The 19,947-nt window shown below is 43.7% G+C and overlaps 1 protein-coding gene across 2 annotated transcripts in view; it reads right to left on the bottom strand.

The window, feature by feature from the left end:
• The window catches only part of ADCY2 (adenylate cyclase 2), a 397,031-nt gene that overhangs the window by 170,212 nt on the left and 206,872 nt on the right, over positions 1–19,947 (bottom strand). For both annotated transcript variants that reach the window (XM_078066548.1, XM_036104287.2), the window contains exon 4: positions 17,179–17,328. In XM_078066548.1, the coding sequence (XP_077922674.1) occupies positions 17,179–17,328 (150 nt within the window). The remainder of the gene's footprint in view (positions 1–17,178; positions 17,329–19,947) is intronic.

The following is a 19,947-nucleotide window of genomic DNA, read 5'->3' as shown; positions in this document are numbered from 1 at the left end:
AAAGCAAAGGAAACAGTCAACAAAACCAAAAGACAACTGACAGAATGGGAGAAGATATTTGCAAATGACATATCAGATAAAGGGCTAGTATCCAAAATCTATAAAGAACTCATCAAACTCAACACCAAAAGAACAAAGAATCCAATCAAGAAATGGGCAGAAGACATGAACAGACATTTTTCCAAAGAAGACATCCAAATGGCCAACAGACACATGAAAAAGTGTTCAATATCGCTCGGCATCAGGGAAATCCAAATCAAAACCTCAATGAGATACCACCTCACACCAGTCAGAATGGCTAAAATTAACAAGTCAGGAAATGACAGATGTTGGCGGGGATGCGGAGAAAGGGGAACCCTCCTACACTGTTGGTGGGAATGCAAGCTGGTGCAGCCACTCTGGAAAACAGTATGGAGGTTCCTCAAAAAGTTGAAAATAGAGCTACCATATGATCCAGCAATTGCACTACTGGGTATTTACCCCAAAGATACAAAAGTAGGGACCCGAAAGGCTACGTGCACCCCGATGTTTATAGCAGCAATGTCCACAATAGCCAAACTGTGGAAAGAGCCAAGATGTCCATCAACAGATGAATGGATAAAGAAGATGTGGTATATATATACAATGGAATATTATGCAGCCATCAAAAGGAATAAGATCTTACCATTTGCAACGACGTGGATGGAACTGGAGGGTATTATGCTGAGCGAAATAAGTCAAACAGAGAAAGACATGTATCATATGACCTCACTGATATGAGGAATTCTTAATCTCAGGAAACAAACTGAGGGTTGCTGGAGTGGGGGGTGGGGTGGGAGGGATGGGGTGACTGGGTGATGGACACTGGGGAGGGTATGTGTTCTGGTAAGCGCTGTGAATTGTGCAAGACTGTTGAATCTCAGATCTGTACCTCTGAAACAAATAATGCAATATATGTTAAGAAAGAAAAAAAGAAGAAGAATGTAGCAGGAGGGGAAGAATGAAGGGGGGGAAATCAGAGGGGGAGAAGAACCATGAGAGACGATGGACTCTGAAAAACAAACTGAGGGTTCTAGAGGGGAGGGGGTTGGGAGGATGGGTTAGCCTGGTGATGGGTATTGAGGAGGGCACGTTCTGCATGGAGCACTGGGTGTTATGCACAAACAATGAATCATGGAACACTAAATCTAAAACTAATGATGTAATGTATGGGGATTAACATAACAATAAAAAAATTAAAAAAAAAAAGAAAAAGAAAATAAAAATAAATAATAATAATAAATTAAAAAAAAAAAAAAAAAAAAAAAGCCCTGGCCAGTTACAGCCTTCACTCTCCATCCCTCTTTAATTTCCTGTATTTGTTATTTTCTTAAGTGTTAAGAAGCATCTTTAAAAGCACTGCAAATTTCCGAAAGTTTACGTTGGGGCTTTTTTTATAACAATTAGGGCATTTCTGAGTGTTCATACAATCGGAGAATCTCTATGCAAAACCACCAATTCACAACTCCAGGAGGCCAGGAGCCTGTGTGGTTCACTGTCCACACAATTTCCGCCTCGTGGCTAAGAGCCCACGTGCGCTGCGTGCTTGTTTGCAGAAGCCGCTCCAAATCTCTGACATACACACTCCGTCCCCACAACAACCCTATGGGGCAGATACTACCACGACTCACATTTTATACACCGGGAAACCAATGAACTGAGAAGTTTAAAAACCAATCAACCCACCCACCAACCAAGCAATTAAAACAAAAAACACTTGTCCAGGGTTGATCACATAATCAGGCAGAACTGCGTATGCTGGAAGCTGCGAGGCACATTCAGAATTGCAAAGGACAGGAAGGTTTGCTCAGGGAGGGAATTTGGGTTAGAATGAAGGGGATGACCTTTCCTGAATATACCAAACTTTCCTACGGCTACTTTTTCCAGGGGGAAAGCTGAAGACTGAAGGCATCAGGAGAAGGACTCTGGGACGCTGGAGGTGAAGGTAAACACTCCCAAGAGCAAGTAACTCCCAAAGGAAACCTGTTCTTGAGTCTTGCCTTCAGGAAGCCTCATGAAATTGCCCATCTGCATCAGCTTTTGCTGAAACCTCAATAACTGGCTGCCCTATGCATTTTGGACAATAACACCACAGTATGAAATAATTCTATGGAATGTGATATTTATGACATTTATAAAGAACTCGGTTCTCTCAGATGAAAGACGTTGCATAAATGCAAATATCATAGTGCTGAGAGGTATGATGTGCTGCAGGGAATTCTGATTTTCACAGCTTAAATGTAATATGCACTATTTATCTGGTCCTTCTTTTCTTTTTTTTAAAGATTTCATTTATTTATTTGAGAGAGAGAAACCATGAGCTGGGAAGGGGAGGGCAGAGGGAGAGGAAGAAGCAGACTCCCCATTGAGCACAGAGCCCTACTCGGGACTCGATCCCAGCACCCTGGGATCATGATCTAGCTGAAGTCAGACGCTTCACTGACTGAGCCACCCAGGTGCCCCTTATCTGGTCCTTAAACTGAGATTTTATTATACATGGGTGGAAGGAAAATATGAAGGACTCAGTGTATTGAACTGCATAATTCAAGATGGCTTGTCCTTATGAAAGTGATGCCTTTTTTCCTTTATGCTGAATTTTGAATTACCATTAAAAGAGAGTTTTTCAACACATGATGCACTTTGATGCAGAGAATATCTAATTCTCTCCTTTAATGTTGTTTGAAATTAAAAATACTCACTAGGACTGAAAGCAATGGGATAAACTATTTCTTTCCTTCTTTTTTTTTTTTATGTTGCTGTCTAGAAGTAATCATTCTATACAATAAGGTATCCATTATCCAAAACACTCCCAAGCTGAAATCATCTGATTTTAAAATATTAGAGTTTTGTTCCTCCTGCTGTTTTTTTTTTTTTTTTTTTTTTTTAAAGGTTTTATTTATTTGACAGAGAGGGAACACAAGCAGGAGGAGTGGGAGAGGGAGAAGCGGGCTCCCTGCTCGGCAGAGAGCCCGATGCGGGGCTCGATCCCAGGACCCCGGGATCACGACCTGAGCCGAAGGCAGACGCTCAACGACTGAGCCACCCAGGCGCCCCCCTCCTGCTGTTTTAATTAATAGTTCTATTCTTACGTTAGGCAACTACAATTATTTAGTGTTATCTTTCAAGCTTTACCATTTTCTTGGCTCAGGAAGTTTCTCTTATTCCCCACCTTTTTCTCTCTTTCGTTTGAATTCATTTTTTGTGTGTGTGTTTTACTAGAGGAAATCCTAAAATTGCCATGTCATGGCACACGTGTGGGGTTGTACTTTCTGAGTGCACGCATGCCCACAAGTCTTTACTTCAACCTCGTTGATGAATGGCAATTTGACTTGGTGCACAAAGTGCAAAATATTTTCTTAAGTATTTTTAAGACTTTGAGCTGTGTTTTTAACATCTGGTGTTGTTTATGAGAAATGAAAATCCAACTCTTATCCCATCACACTTAACCTAGTTGTTTTTTTTTCCCCTCCATTCTAGAACCTTTTAGGGTTTCTCTCCTCATCCTTAGTACTAAAATGTCAGCAGCACAGAGATGAGTCCATATGGATATTTGGAGTATTTGTTGAATAAACAAAGATTCAGGCTCATAACTCAAATGTCTTTATCAATTCCTCATATAAAGAAATGTCTCTAAATCATGACTTAAGAGCAGATGGGGATAAAGATATTACTAGAAAGAAGGTAAAGTATGTGATTAGGAACCTGTTCATTGGTAACTAGGTAACCCAAGAGAGCCATCTTCCTTCCCAAAGCTCTTACACAAACTGGACCCTCATTGGGACAGCCTTTGATGTTTTCTGTTGTCACCATTTCCTCTCTGTTGGCTGAAAAAGTACCCCCTAGCCTTTACAGCTTGGAGGCTCTTTCTTTTAAGGACTTTGAAGATGAAGATGCTGGCTTTGCTTTTATTATCACTCTTAGAGATTTCTCAGTGAAGCCTGAACCATATCAAATGAGCCTCAGCTATCCTTCTGCTCTGATATAAAGTGTCAGCTACTTTCTGGGCACTTGCTTTAGGCCATTTGGAACTGAGAATGCTGAACCCCCACCCAAGCATCTGTCTCCCAGAAGCCTGTGCAATTCCCTGGGAGAGGGGGTGTGCAGGGAGCATCAGACCTGGGTCCTGCTTTGCAGGGCACAAGTGACATTGGAAACATGCATGGTGGTGGCGATTTTCAAATTCCTTATTCCTTCTACTCAAGGGGTGCTCCTGGGAAGAAAGGCTGAACAGGGAGCAAATACAGAACTTTCTCTGAAGCATCAGAAAAGCAAGTTTTCCAAATCCTTTCTCGGCTGGAGCATTGGCTTAGCCATTATTTTTCATGAGACTGAGAAAACAATCCAGCCCATCATTCTCTAGTTCACCAGCAAAGAGAATAAGAGATGAAATGATTGAAGCCATCATTCTCTAGAGAAAATACTCACAAAATACCATAATTTTGGTCTCTCTCTTTTTTCTGCATAATATGTTTGATTTGGCCTTTCTAGGCTTCATGCTCACATTGCTCATTTCCCAATGAAATAAAATTATGATGTCACCAAAGGCAGAAGACAGTAGCTATAAATGCTGATTTACATAGGAAATGATGGAAACATTTTTCATGAAAGCATATAAAAAGCAAACTTACTTTAAGGCAAGTTTTAACTTCTCCCCCCATTATTCATCGGCAACTTCGAGAGATCTGTCACTTCTCTCTCCTGTGGAATCTGTCACATTTCATGCTCATTTCTATCAGCTGATGAAGTACATTGCTCTTCAATGAAAGGATTTCCCTATGTTTTTCAATAGAGCATTCAAAATCCCACTCATAACTTTTCAGAAAGCTCACTCATTTGGGAGTGTCACATCTTCATGGCCCGAGTTTTGAGTGCTTCTTGATCTATCTGCCCTTTTTAAAGCATAGAATCTGTGGTTGACATTTGTCTTGGTGTACGGACCCACGCTGTGGAACACTCACTCTTAAATAGGCCCCTGAAATATTTTCCCCCAAACTTGTTAATAAAATTCACCAGGAAAGGTCTGAAATAGTAATAACGTTAAGTGCTGTACTCATTGATGTCAAAATCTAACAGTTTCAAAGATCCATTATCCTGGGGCACTTGGGTGGCTTAGTCGGTTAAGCGTCTGCCTTCGGTTCAGGTCATGATCTCAGCGTCCTGGGATCCAGCCCCATGTCTGGCTCCCTGCTCAGCAGGGAGTTTGCTTCCCCCTCTGCCCCTCTCCCCACTCATGCTCTCTCTTTCTCTCTCTCTCTCAAATAAATAAATAAAATCTTTAAAAAAAGATCCATTCTCCCATAAATTGTCACCACAATGTATCCATGAGCCAAGTGTTTCATCAAAGTCTAGTTTAAATGCATGTTCCTCAGGAGATCTGCATCAAGTTAACAGGCTGGGGTGATTTCAAGCTTGTATTTTATCTTTGACATAGTAATTGGGTTGTTCATAACACACACAAAAATTCTGTCTGTACACTCCTTCCTGGAAGGCTATATTGATCACGTCCATGACAATGAAGCTAAGGTAACCCAAGTTCATAAAAATGTATCAGCCAAAAACACACGAGAAACTTTTGGGGACAGGAATATGGGCCTGGGAGAACAGCGAATGGCGCATTTTTGCTGTTTATCTTTATTAATTTTTTTTAAGATTTAACATGAATGCTGACATGATATAAATGAGCCTCATAATGAGAAGATGCATCTGACAGTGTCACGGTTCATTCAAAGCAGTCACAGGGCACACAGTGCTCAAAGATTACACCTAACCCACAAAGAATTCAGAAGAGATAGAGAGGGAGAATCATGAAGGGTGAATCAAGACAGTGTAAGAATAGTCCGGAGTCCAGAGTTAATCAAAAGGCATCCAAAGTGTCAGAGGACATGGCTTTGGGACCATTAATAGTAACACAGTTAAACTAATTATTTCTAAGTACATATATAATTAATAATTGCAGTATGAACGCCGAATGGAGAGAGAGTGAGAACACTATATTGATGTGTTTTCTTTTCAGCTGTGTTTAAGAGTGCGTGTTCTTGCCTACTCCATGCAGGGGACTGTGCTAGGTTCTAAGAATATAAAGAAAAATAATAAAATAATAGACAGACCTTGCCAACAAAGGATTCACAGTGTAGTTTCATGATGGCAGGAATGGCCCCAAGTAGGCCTCTTAGAGGGATGATGATGATGATGTCCCTGGGAAATGAGCCCCAGAGTCACTTAGTCTGACAATAAACTTGCAGGCAGCTGCCCGGATGGCTGCCACATTCTGACCCCCAGGGACCCAAGCACAGGCAGGGTCACTGGGAGGGGCTCAGGGCCCAGGCACCTGCAAGGCCCCCTCACATATGCACCCCGCCTCGTGCTACGTGTGTGCTTTGTGTTCGGTCCTCCAGTCATTGGATCCTGTCCTGGAGCGAGAAGGTCCACATCAGTAACTAAGCCTTGTCCAAGGGATGGTCATGTCCTTCAGGGCTGAGATGCCTGGCGCGGCCAGCCAAGGTCATCAGATCGGTCTGAGCTCATTCCACAGTCAATGAATAAATACGCATGTTTTGACTCTGTAAGGCTTGTTTAGAAAACCAAAGTCTTAATATCTTAGAGATCTTAGAGCATCGGGCACACACACAGCCAAAAAGGTGCCTAAAACAGGACGGGGAAAAAAAGAAGGAAGAAAGGAAACATCAAGAAAATTCCATTTTGCGGCCAAAACGTTACTCCCTGGACTCTGTTTTCGGGCCAGTCGCGATGTGCGGGGATCAGGGAACAGCAGGAAGAACCTCTCAGCGCACCTGCTGCGGCCTTCAGAGTTTTGACCTAAGAAGGTCGTCAGAGCTGACTCCCATTGCTCCCTGTTTCTGCTTTTCAATTCTTGACTAGTCCACGGGCGGCTGACTGACGTTTATCTTCAGGTGAAATGCCGAGCCTTGCCTTTTCCATTCTTACAGTGAGGATTACACTTGTAGGAAAACTACCCAACACTGAAACTTTCAAGCCCTGGGCAGCGAGCCTCCCAGCAATAAGGTGATAACAGCACATTCATTGATAAGCGATTGTTCTTTTTTTTTTTTCCTAAGAGGATAAATTCTTTTTCTTCTAACATTTAATCTTATGGTTTTACTTGAAAGTATTTCTAAAACATAGTTAACCCACATTGAGGCTTGAGTTTTTGTCTTAACCCATTCTCTTTATTTTACCTACAGTCCTCTCAGCCTTTTTGTTCCCTTTCACAGTTTCCATATTGTTATTATTTGCCTATTAAATAACTCTTTTTCATTATTTCCATTAGAGTTAAAACCGTTCTCGTAGCGATTACCAGATAGGAGTTCATATACACAATGGACTAGTGCTGTGATTAGTAACTGTAATCCAGGAACACAGTTACCTTTCTGGAAAAATCAATCTATCCTTCTGCCCTTCCCTTCCTGGGAATCAATGAGTCAGAATAAAAGCAAGACACATTGGGAAAACTATGTAATATAATACAGTAGAAACAACAGTCAGTGTATAATGTATTGGCAGAGATGCCATAGTAAGATATGTAATACAACCCATCTTGGGTGAGGAAAACCTTGACCAAATAAACTGCTCGGCATTTTCTGGCTCCTCTTTATACTGCATATGTCAAAAGAGCTGTCGATAGTCACTGTGTGCCCTTCCTCACCTACTGTTTTCTCCTCACCTGCGCTCGTCATTTCAACCCCTCTGCCCAGGCCACTGGTGACCGCCTTGTTGCCAAGACTGGTGGTCACCTCTTTGACACTGCTTCCACTGTGACTCTTTCAGCACTTGACTAAGTTGACCACCGTCCCCCTAAACTTTCTCTCTTGGCTTCTCTAGCTTTTCTCCTATACAGGTGATCTTTCTCAGTGACTTTGGCTGACTCCACTCCTTCTGTCCTTTCTCTAACGTTGATGAATTTTGGGGCTTGGCCCTGAGCCATTTTCATATTTTCTAATCAGATTCTCTCCCTAGAGGAGAATCTCATTTAGTCCTTTAAATCCCAGTTATATGTCGATGACTTCTAAATTTGCATTTTTTGATGCAGATCTTATTTACAACTACAGCTTGGTGTCTCTCTTTGGACCTATCATAGGTATTTCAAAATTAGCTGTTCAAAACTCAACTCTTGATTTCTACTCCACCCCTACCTCCAATGAATATTGTTCCCAAAGACTTTGACATCTTATAAGTGGCACACCAGCCATTACCCAGTTGCTCAAGTTCAAAGCTGATGAATCTTTCTTGATTATTTTATCTTTCTCTCATCCAACATCTAACTCAACAGCAATTCCTACCCATTTAATTTCAAAATATGCCCTGCATCTGTCCAAGCTACTCTTATCTCTAGTCTGGACTACTGTCAAAGCTTGTCCCTCTGCTAACGTTCCTTCCTCCTCCACTCCATTCTCCACCAGCAATCAGAGAGATCCTTTGAGAATGTTACCAATTCATCTCCCTACCTCACTTAAACCCTTCAGTGCCTTCCCATTCAGTATATAATAAAATCCCAAGTCCTCAACACGCCTTGCAAGGCCCAGTGTGTACTCAGGCTCCTGTCTCCCTCTCCAACTCTCTTCTTTTACCTAACTCGCCCACTGACCTTTATGTTCCTCAAATGGGACAACCTGTTTCCTAAGTCAAGCCCTCTGCAGGGCTGCCCCCTGTTAGAGCACTTTCATCGCGTTAACAAAGGGCGATGTAATACCCGTTTCAGCCCAAATGTCACCTCCCCAGAGAAACCTCCCCAATGGCCTCACTAATGCGCCCCTCTACCTTCCCCATTATGCTTTGTCACATGAACTCGTTGTATCTTCTAATCAAACTTATGCATTTAGTAAGTTATAGTTTGTCTCCTGTCATTGGAATTTAAGCCCAAAGAAAACAGGGACCTTAAGCCTCAGGTATTATTCTATTCCCTGGGGCTAATCCCTTGGCACATAACATATCATCAAAGATAAAATTGTGAAGTAGGAGTTTTGACAGATAGAAGTAGTGCCTCCCAGTCTCCATAATTCTGTATTTAATGGAAGTATATATGTAAAAGCCACATTTCAACTTAACAGTTTATGCACAGCTTTATGTGCACATCATTATCTCAAATGCTCCTCCTCTTTCATTCCTGTACATATCTTCACTTTTATGGAAAATATAGGTCTCTGGAAGGAATTTTCACGTCCAGCAGCTTACATATATTAAATGGTCCCTAATATATAAACAGATTAAAGGATTCTTTCAGAAAAGCCCTAGAACAAAATTTCCTAAACCTTTGAGGACACTCAGATAACCTAAAAAAAAATAATAATAATAAATAATTCGAAGAATAACGCTTTTGAAAACACATACGAAATTAACAAAATTCTAAAATTCGTAAGTCCTAATTTTTAATTTGGTATAAACATCAGTGGGTACCTCAATTCAGTAAGCACAATGCTAAAGCCATGTGAAGTCTTTTCATCCATGACTGTGCTCATGGTAATAAATTATTAAACAGGTTCAATAACTTTAACATTTCAAATCAGTCCCATGTTGATAAGTATAAAATGCCTCTTTTTCCCTATTAATAGTTAAATGGCCCATCTGTGGTTTCATCTGCAAGAAGAAAAATATCATAGAAGACTTGACACTTTGCCTTTGATTTTGGAGTAAACACACATTTTCTCCTATATGTGATAAATACCAGAAGAATGGATAACGCAAGCAGAAGGACTGATTTTGGAATTCCTTTCTATTGGGCTTATTTTTCTCATATCAAATGATGTCGAGCTTTCTTGAGTCTTTCCACTAGATTATCCTTTGCCTTTTATATAATCTTGCCGGCATCAAAATATTGCATCACAGGGTATAAAAAGTAGGCGGTCTCCATGAAACACTAAAAATTCCCAGAGGCCAAAAATATCAAAACCAGATGCTCTCCTTAGGGTGCAACTTCTGTTTTCTGTGCTTCTTTTATATTATCAGCATAGATTAGCTTGGGATAACCTGGAGCAAGAGAACTGTTTCCCAGGTGTTTCTCCAACAAGACAGGTGAGTTGCTTACCATAAATATTAGATGGGAATTTGCTCAAGTTTCTCACATAGAAGAAACTTCTGCAGAGTTTTATTTCACCATTTAGCTTTTCTACTGTCATTATATAAATAGACATTTGCATATATTTACTTCATTAAAAGAATCTCTGCTTGATTAATTGTTGTAATCCTATTTTATTTTTTCCCTTCAGAGCAGAATGTCTAACTTGGTAAAGAATGAACAAATAGTCGTTAATGCTATTTTCGTGAGCTCCTATTACTAATCTCCTGCGTTGCTGCTCTTCATTAGGCATGGGCATTTGACAGTGATTCCCATGAATCCCTCCTTTTCCCCTTGGTCTTGGATCTATAATTGTTGTTTTCTCTCTAGAGAAGCCAAAATACACATTCACAATATGGCCCTCATTGCAATCTTACAAAATATGTACTGATTTCCAGCATTTTAACTAAAGGACCTATCCGAAAATACTTCAGGCTTATTAATATATTTTTTCTGGAATTGATTTTAATTTCTCATTTAAAGGAACCTGGTAAAAGGATCATGGTGAAATGCAGCATCCTGAATACGTTGCCCTGGAATTTCTCAATAACATCTGAGCATCCTGAGAATTTAAGTCATCAATATGAGACAAAATGGTGCAAACCATGAAAGTAATTCTTGAACTTCAATCTGATGGACTCAAATGGCAAACACTTTGAGGATAGCTCTTTCATGAAACCATGACTCTTCATTTTTTCAACTTTCAAGCAGAAGGTAAGTGTGATTCAATCTTTCACAAATGAGTGCTGAGAATAAGGTGGTGATAAACCTCTATGTGAGCTGTGACTTCTCCATCAAGAGAGACAATGATGTCATCTATCACTTAACACAATGAAAGAAAGTGGTGACTAAGAGCAATATAAGGTATGACTTCATCAGGGAAGGGATAACAAATAAAAACTATACAAGTGACTATTTAATAAAATAGAAAAAAAGTGGGCACATAAAAAAACATATTTTGCTGGCTGGGACAAAAGCATAGTTAATAATCTTTGATGACGCAAGAGCCTGAGCAGAGCCTGCATGTCTGAACCAAACTGCGCAAAGGGTGTGATGTTGTGAGAGTCTCACATTCTGCTACCTCTACTGGATGCACCCCCATACCCAGAGCTCTTGGGTGACATTTATGATAACATTTGCTGCTTGAGTTCTTCAGGAATGGCACTGAGGAAGTCTCACTCGCTGGAACTCTTGTTGGGCTCTTTATGCCCAATTTGGTTTCCTCAAGAAGCACATGCTGTTGAGATGCCTCTGCGTGGACTCTGCCTATCAGCTCCTATTGAGGGGACGGAAGCTGGGGGAAACAATGAGTCCTGTAATGTGAGCAGCCAGGACTGCCTCACCCCGTCCCTTCTGTGGGTGACAAGTAAACTTCTGAACTTGGGGAGATGACGCTGATAGAAAGAGTATCTGGGGCGATTATCCACCAACTATGCCAGCAGACAAAGCAAAACATTTTTCTGTTCCATCTGTTCGCCTCAAGGAAGATTGAAGTCTGCTGAGGAGGGAACTCTGGGGATGGCACGGCCACATTCAACCCTCCCTCCTGCCACCTCGAGCTCTGTGGCTTGGTCAAGGTGGCAGCTGGTATCTGTTGCTTAATGCGACTGCATCTGAGCTATCAGAGTTCAAAGGCAAGACCGGCGACTGAGCACTTTCTTAACAGGACACCATTTTGGAGGCGGGGAAACTGTCTCTTAAATTGGGCAAGGGATTAAGTACAATCTCCATCAGAGAAACTCAGAAGTTAAGAAATTTGACCAACGTCACACTAAAAGAGAACATAATCTTACATCAACTCAGGCGGTCTGCCTCCAGAGTGCACCCTCTTCTCGGCCCCTCCACCATAGTGTGGAAATAAAGCCAGAGACAGATTCCACACTGTGCCCCTCGCGTGAGTGACCTTCCAGAGAACTTCCGGACACCCTCATGGATGACACATCGCTGATCTGTGGCAGCGCATTACCTAATGATCAAATCAGATACACGTCTGGTATCGCCTTATGCTTTCTTCTTTAACCAGTAATGATAAACAACATAGTTAATTAAAAAAAAAAGTCCTTCATACCTGGGAAAATCTCTAGCTAGCCTATGCTCAGAGATCACTCCAACAAATCTGCCACAGAACCAACATGAAAGGCAAAACAGCCACTTACTTAAAGGCAGAAAAAGCCACACTTACTTACTAGCTAAGTGATCGTGTGTAGGTAATTTGGACAGTTCCTTTACCTGGTTGAAATAGGATAAAGGACTTAGGTCATCGAGTTGATCCAGAAATAAAAAAAGACAATGGCCTTGAAAAGAGGACCCCATCCTAGTCCCTAGATCCCGTGATTATGTCACCTTACATGGCAAACCAAGAACTTGGCAGATGTGATTAAATTAAGGACCCCGAGATGGGGAGATTACCTTGGATTATCCTTATGGAGGGAAGCAGTCAGGCTAGAGGCAAATGGAGAGAAGAAAGCACAACATCAGAGGGGTGAGAGAGAGAGAGAGAGAGAGAGAGAGAGAGAGAAAGGAGAGGGGAGGGAGAGAAGAGGGGGGAGGGGAGGGGAGGAGAGGGGAGGGGAGGGGAGGGAAAGGGAGGGGAGGGGAGGGGAGGGGAGGAGAGGCTAGGAGACGAGAGGGAGACTAGAAGATTCTATGCTGCTGAATTTGAAAATGGACGGAGGGACTAGGAGTCATGGAATTCAGGCAGGCTCCAGAAACTTGAAAAGGCAAGGGAACAGATTCTCCCTCAAAGCCTCTCAAAGGAGCAGCTCTGCCAATACTTTTTTTTTTTTTTTTAAAGATTTTATTTATTCATTTGAGACAGAGATACAGAGAGAGAGAGAGAGAGAGAGAGAGAGAGAGAGAGAGCATGAGCAGGGAGAGAGGCAGAGGGAGAAGGAGAAGCAGGCTTCCCGCTGAGCAGGGAGCCCGATGCGGGGCTTGATCCCAGGACGTTGGGATCATGACCTGAGCTGAAGGCAGACGCTTAACCATCTGAGCCACCCAGGTGCCCCTGCCAATACTTTGACTTTAGCTCATGAGCCTGATTTTGGACTTCTAACTTCTAATGATGAGAATAAATCTGTTCTATTTTAAGCCACTACAGGTGTGGTAATTTGTTACAGCAGCAACAGGAAATGGATACAATGTATGTAAAGTACTAAAGAGACTACCTGGTACATTACAAAGACTCAAAACAACAACAACAAAAAAAACAGTTCCTTCTTTTCTCCTTTCCCTCATGAAAACGGACCAAATCCAGCAGCCCAAATCTAAAACCACTTCAACAACACTTTTCCTGGCATCTCCAATGACTTACGTAACACGATCTGCAATGCCCTAATATGACCTGCTATCATACTAGGATAAACACGGGTGCGTTCATTATCTACCCAGCCATGAACACAAAAGGGCCAGTTACTTATTCCACTGAAGTCTGCACAGAGGAAAAACAACTAGTCCCCAAGGAGAGCCAGGAAGCCTACTGGCTCCCTGACCCATCCCGCCCCGCGGGGTACAGATCCCAGTTTACCAGGGCCTGTCTGGTGCTTTCTACTGGAATGCAAATTCTGTCTTATCCCATCTACAGCATGGTTCCAGATGAAGGGAGGCCATGTGAAAACTCTCTGAATCACATTACTTTAAAACAAAGACAACATATACATGGAAGAGGGTTTATTTTCTTTCCATTAAAAAAGCAAATCCAGTTTTTATGACTACAGAGGCAAAATTTATTTGCACTGCCCATGCGGTTAGGAGAGAAAGTTCTTGTTTTGCTCTGAATCCAGCTCCCATCAATCCCGGAGAGTCTATTACAGACTCTGGGGAAAAACACTTGCTGTTTTCTCAGCTTTGATAAAGAACCCTCTATTTCACGGACACGGTGCTCAAGAAACGGCTGGGGCGTTTCTTGCAGGATTGAGACTTAAGACAAAAGTCAAAACTCCCCGAAAAAATACCTTCTAGCCCCAACCGTGGCCCTGACGCTAATGCATTACCTCTCCCACCTGGTAAAAAAAACCATAGCTCTTAGTGTTTCTACGTGAGAGCACTTTCACGGCAAGAATATAACTCTGAGCCAATCTCTGCAAACATTTTTCATTCTCATCTCCCCAAATCTTACAGCACAAATAGTCACTTTATTCAAACATGGTTTTTAGTCTCTAAAAATCCATCTCATTTGCATCTAGGGAAAATACCACAATATCTGAAGAAAAGAAAGCAAAGAGCGGAGCAAGGTTGAGAGGTTTCAGAATTCCTAGACACGTCCCAACAGCATCCGCTGCTACAGACCCCGGCGGGGCTGCCGGCGTGGGGCTCGCTGGGCTCACCGGACGTTGGCTTCGCTCTCCGAGGAGTAAGGTCAGCGCTGGGCGGCGCTGTGAAACAGGCTCAGGAACGACTAAGATGGCGGCCGCGCAGCCAAGATGGCGGCTGCTCAGCCAAGATGGCGGCCGCGCAGCCAAGATGGCGGCCGCGCAGCCCCTGGGAGCATCAGCCCCCTCTGAGGCAACTGCCGATGTAGAACACTAACATAGATGGCACTTATTTTATCCTTATAGATGCCGAAGCAAATTCTTTTGCTCAGCACGCACCCCGGTCCTTGAATGAAGCAGTTTGAAGGACACTGCTCTTTGCCACAGTGACTACGGATGAAGCAAAGACGGTTTGTGACAGAGGCTGGGCAGGAAGTGACATGTGGATCCCGTGGACTCCATCTGGCCCGCGGCTGTACCAGGACCAGCTGTCTCTGGGGCTGACCCTCTGTGTGAAGGACACACAGACTGCCACCGGCTAATTTGTGTATTTCCTTATATCTATCAGATCGTGTCTGACTGAGGTTATTAACTAAGAGAAGATTCTGTTCCCACTTAATTACAAGCCAGTCTGAAGAGAGAACGAGCATTCATTCTAACTCTGGAAACACATCTTCCGAAGCCCTAACAACAAAAGTACCACGTTCTGGGCACCAGACCCTGGGAGCGGGTTCCCAACTTCAACAGCAAAACACATTTGTGGTATCAGATTATATTTTATTAAACATCTTTACTACAAGGTCGTCTTCTTTCAAAGTGTCCCTCTTCTCTTTATTTTTTAAAAGGTTCCTTTGTAAAAAGCTAGTAAATGCCTTTATAATGCCTTATAACACTCTCACGATGGCCCCACAAATTCTCTAGCACACAGGATGCCACCGCTCTAACTCCCAGGCCGCTAAGGTCACTGTGTGGCATCGGACAACTTGGAAGCCAGTGTGCAAGGCTGACCCCGGGTTCTGGTTGCTCAAGGACTCTTCAGAGAAGTACGTACTGCACATGAGGTCGGTGGCCCGACTTACTGCTTTTGTCAGAGCTGGTACTATAAATATTAGGTTATATAATCTGTCTACTTGGAATGTCAGTTCCCTCAGCCTTGGTGCGATTTTGAAGTAGATTTTGGAGGTGATGGAACAGAAAGTTAAATGTGTCTGTCAGGACATCCTGATAGAGTCCCTGCTGTTTTTTGAAAAAGGAAACCATCTATCCTAAAACATCGGGACTCTACAGAGAAAACAGTCATGAACCCTAAGGACTGCTTGTTGAAACTGTGGAATTTTGTAGAACCCAGATTTAAAATACTACTGAACATAGGTAAATGAAAACATACTGGATAACGGTCCCAAGTTAACAACTGTCTATACTTCTTTAGGTTGAATCCAGAGTTTGATATGCATAGAAATCAAAGAACTAAACATTCGTCCCTAAATGCCTTTGCTATACATGCTGTAACAGAAAATGCTTCCTTTTTAAAGATTTATTTATTTGAGAGAGAGAGAGAGAGAGAGTGCAGGGGAGGGAGGGGCAGAGGGAGAGAGAGAGTCTTAAGCAGACTTTGTGTTGAGCACAGAGCCCGATGCGGGGCTCGATCTCACGACACTGAGATCATGACCTGAGCTGAAACCAAGAGTCGGACGCTCAACCGACTGAGCCCCCCAGGTGTCCCCACAAGATGCTTTCTAAACATTAACTATGAGACTTGGTAATAATACCGGTGAGAATGCGAAGTTCACAGCCACACTCCCAGTGCCTGGACTCACGCCTCACAGGCGCTCAATCTTTGTTGAGTGAATGAACTGAAATCCCTGTTTTCAAAAAGGAATTCGATCACTCTTCTTCAGTCTATACACGAATAAAAGTCTACCATCAAAGTTTAAAGGATGCTTTTTCGCTGCCACCACCCTGATACATTTTGGTGAAATTTTATAGAATGGACGAACTCAGCACAATTTAACAAATAATAATGAAGCATCTTCTATGCGCCAAATGCTGACTGGTACAGCACAGGCCCCGTGATGGATGCTCTCGGAGAGGTGGGGTGGGGTATTCACAGAGGGGCCTCTAGAAAGGGTCACCTTTCTAGATGGGAGCTGGGTTCCTGGTGACGATACACAAACCCAGGAATAACGAAGCCAGTCATGAGCTGTCCCGCCATCGCCTGAAGTCCAGCACATTAAAGACAGGGCCCCTTGTGTATTTATGGTTTCCCCTCCAAAGCATATGTTTCCCCTGCTCTCCACCATCCTTGATGACACCGTGGCTTTGCTTGCCACACATCCTACTCCTCTTCCTCTCACTTTTCCAATGCTTTGTCATAACCCATGTGTGTTTCCATGCACACTGGTCACCACAGGACCGTCCCCGTCACGACAATGAGCTCCCTGCTGGACCCTCCACCCCAGCTCCTATCACCTCCCTCAGGGACGATTCTGGTTACTTGCTGCCATGTGGACAACAGGCGTTGTGGGAAGCACTGGGAGGCACAGAGGGAGGAGGCTCAGATGTTAGCTAGGGTAAACGCCGTAACAGAGCACTGTGCTGTCACCAAAAGCGAGAGTCTCAGCAAAGTGTTATTATTATTATTCATTATTACTCTTACTGGAATGTCCCCAGCCACGTGTTGATGGCAGTGGTGTGGTGCCAGCATGTGGGGGATCCTGGGGTCACTGGGTCGAGGTCTGCTGATGCCAGCCCCGAGCATGGGCAAGCAGAGGCTCCAGATCCTTCCCGATGCCCGTGATGAACGAACTGCATGCTCGGTATTGACAGGAAAATGCATTTTACCTGCTGACGCTTTTCAAATTCCAGTTTGATCCGAGACTTGATATAGTTGCAGGTGTCCTGATAGGTCTGCTGCAGGGCAAGCTCCATGAGGTGCTTGTGGTAGGCGCCCGCCAGGTTCCCGCAGATGAAGATGATCACGTTAGCCAGGATCTAGAAAGACAGAGAGCCGCTCAGGAGGGCAAGTGTTGCTAACCCAGGAACACAACAATCACAGAATGCACATCAGCACCAGCAAGAGATGACTCTGCGGGAAGGCAATTTCATTTGTTTCCAAACTCACATTTTTATTTGCTTAAAAGAAACAGCTATTGCCTTCAGGGATTCGAGCCCCTTCTTGGATCCATGCCCTTTGATGGATGACTCTGCAGTCCCTCCCTTCTCTTGGGGCTCAACCATGTGATTTGCTGTGGTTAATGCAATGGGCAGGGGGTAAATGAGTGCCAGATCCAGCCCAGACTTAGAAGGCCTGGCATGTTTTTGGGTGGCTCTCCTGTGCTTCATGAGAAAGAACATGCTCTGGCTAGCCCACTGGTCCCAAAAAGATGAAAGATCCATGGAACAGAGCCAACCAGACAGCCCACAGTTTACTACTGTGTGTCACTGGGATTTTGTGGTTGTTACACAGCATTGTTTCAGTAATAGGTGACTGATCCAGGCTGTTCTCACACCAAAACTGTACTCACTGAGCCTGGGTGAGTGATAGTCCCCACTAACTTCTGTTTATACAGGAATATGGTAGACTCTCAAACCATATAAATCACTACTCTTTTGACAATAAAAAGTCAGGTCCACAAAAATTTGGGGGGAAAACAGAAAAATTCAAAGAAAAACTAAAAAGAACCTATAATAGTCCTGCCCCAGAAGAACGCCTTGTTGTCCATATGGCCTCATCCCCACTCCATGTCCCTCTGCATTCTCCAAACTATTGCCAAACTTTGTTTGGCCAAGACCTCCATCTTGTTCCAATAGGACTGAATTCATTCTGAATGCAGTGTTTTACTTTTTTTTTTTTTTTTTTTTTAAAGATTTTATTTATTTATTTGACAGAGAGAGAGACAGCGAGAGAGGGAACACAAGCAGGGGGAGTGGGAAAGGGAGAAGCAGGCTTCCCGCTGAGCCAGGAGCCCGATGTGGGACTCGATCCCGAGACTCCAGGATCATGACCTGAGCCGAAGGCAGTCGCCCAACCAACTGAGCCACCCAGGCGCCCACTTTTTTTTTTTTTTTAATTTTATATTAGATCAGATTTTTTTCAGGTCATAAACATTCTGTGCCAACAGGATTCTGAATGCTTGGATAACATTCACTTCTATGACTGCGCAATAATTTAGTTTTATTCATACTATTCATACTATTTGACACTTACTTTATTAATATTCCTTTCATTGGCATACTGCAATAGTGATCACTGTGACATATAAAGCTTTGGCTCCATGCTTCATCTTTTCCTTAGGTCGATTAGTGAAACACACGGAGTCAAAAGCCATGACTATTTTTAAGTTCTCGATACATATTGTGAAATGGCTCCAAGGAAACATTCCATTTCTATTCTCACCCCCAGCGTGGGGCACTGCCTTTTCAGTGTGTACTCTTACGTAGCACACTATTCACACAGAGCAGGTGGTGGTGATGTATAAAACGGAGTCATATGGATTTCACTCTTATGTGTTCAGGGCAAGACTTGCAGGTCAGAGGGTGGGTGGCCACACCTGGATAAAGCGCCCCATCGCCCCCTCCTCCACATGACCTCATGTCTCACCAAATAGGGCACTAATGGCTTTTACAACAAAGGCAGGGCATCAGCTTCCAGAAGCCCTGCATTCTTCCCTGAGAACCTCCCACTAACATCAGCTTGTTGCTCCTACCGATTACCTGATTGGAGAGGCTGGGAGAAGGATCTGGACCCCATGAGCCAAGCTTCTGCTCCTCTCAGTGGGGCCCTCCCTCATCCCCTCTGTTCTCAGCTAGCGGAGCCTATGGACCCTCACACCCCAGTGCTGGGAGCAGGAGGAGGTGGGGTGATTCAGGGCAACGGTGTCACGTCCCTGTGGCCCAGATCCAAGCCACATCTCCCAACAGCTGTAACGGTAGCAAAGGGGATATCCTGGTCTCCATCCGCCTGATGTCTTTGCCTCACTCTCCGTAGGTTCTCAATACAGGTGGAAAACAGGGCTCCTCAAGCCCTGGGAAACCCATTTTGGGGACGGAGGGCAAAGCAGGACAGGGTGAGACATGGGAAGGGTGATATGATGAGCTCCTCTCTGTGAATAAACAGACACTCCGCAGAAGCGGGGGAAGGGTTGTTCAGACCAGAAGGGCCTTCCAGTTGTCCGTCAAGCCCACAGATCCAGGAGGCGGAGAGCTCCCACAGCTCGCCCTCGCGCTCACAGCAGCCCCCGAGAATGTCCTTTTAGGCAACCTCATCCTCCTGCTGTAGAACGGGTGACTCAAGCATGAACTCTGGGTATTGCCGTCTGTCTGATGTGTACACAGGTGATGTGTATATGTGAATTATTTGTCATGTGTGCACGCGGTATATGTGTACAAAGTGTGTGTCATGTGTGATCTGTCCGTGTGATACATGCATGTGACACATACATACCTCTGACACGTCCCTGGGTGCCGTGTGGGACGGACCTGTGTTACGGTATGTGGTTCGTGTGATGTCTGTGGGCACGCTATGCATGTCACTCTACACATCACGTGTGGTTCTGCACGACATGGGCATGTGCCGTGTACATCTCTGGTGTGACAAATGACGTGCATATA

Source organism: Halichoerus grypus, chromosome 2, assembly GCF_964656455.1.
Source record: "Halichoerus grypus chromosome 2, mHalGry1.hap1.1, whole genome shotgun sequence".
Taxonomy (NCBI): domain Eukaryota; kingdom Metazoa; phylum Chordata; class Mammalia; order Carnivora; family Phocidae; genus Halichoerus; species Halichoerus grypus.
The sequence above is the reverse complement of the archived record's forward strand: the minus strand, read 5'-3'. Positions and strand labels throughout refer to the sequence as shown.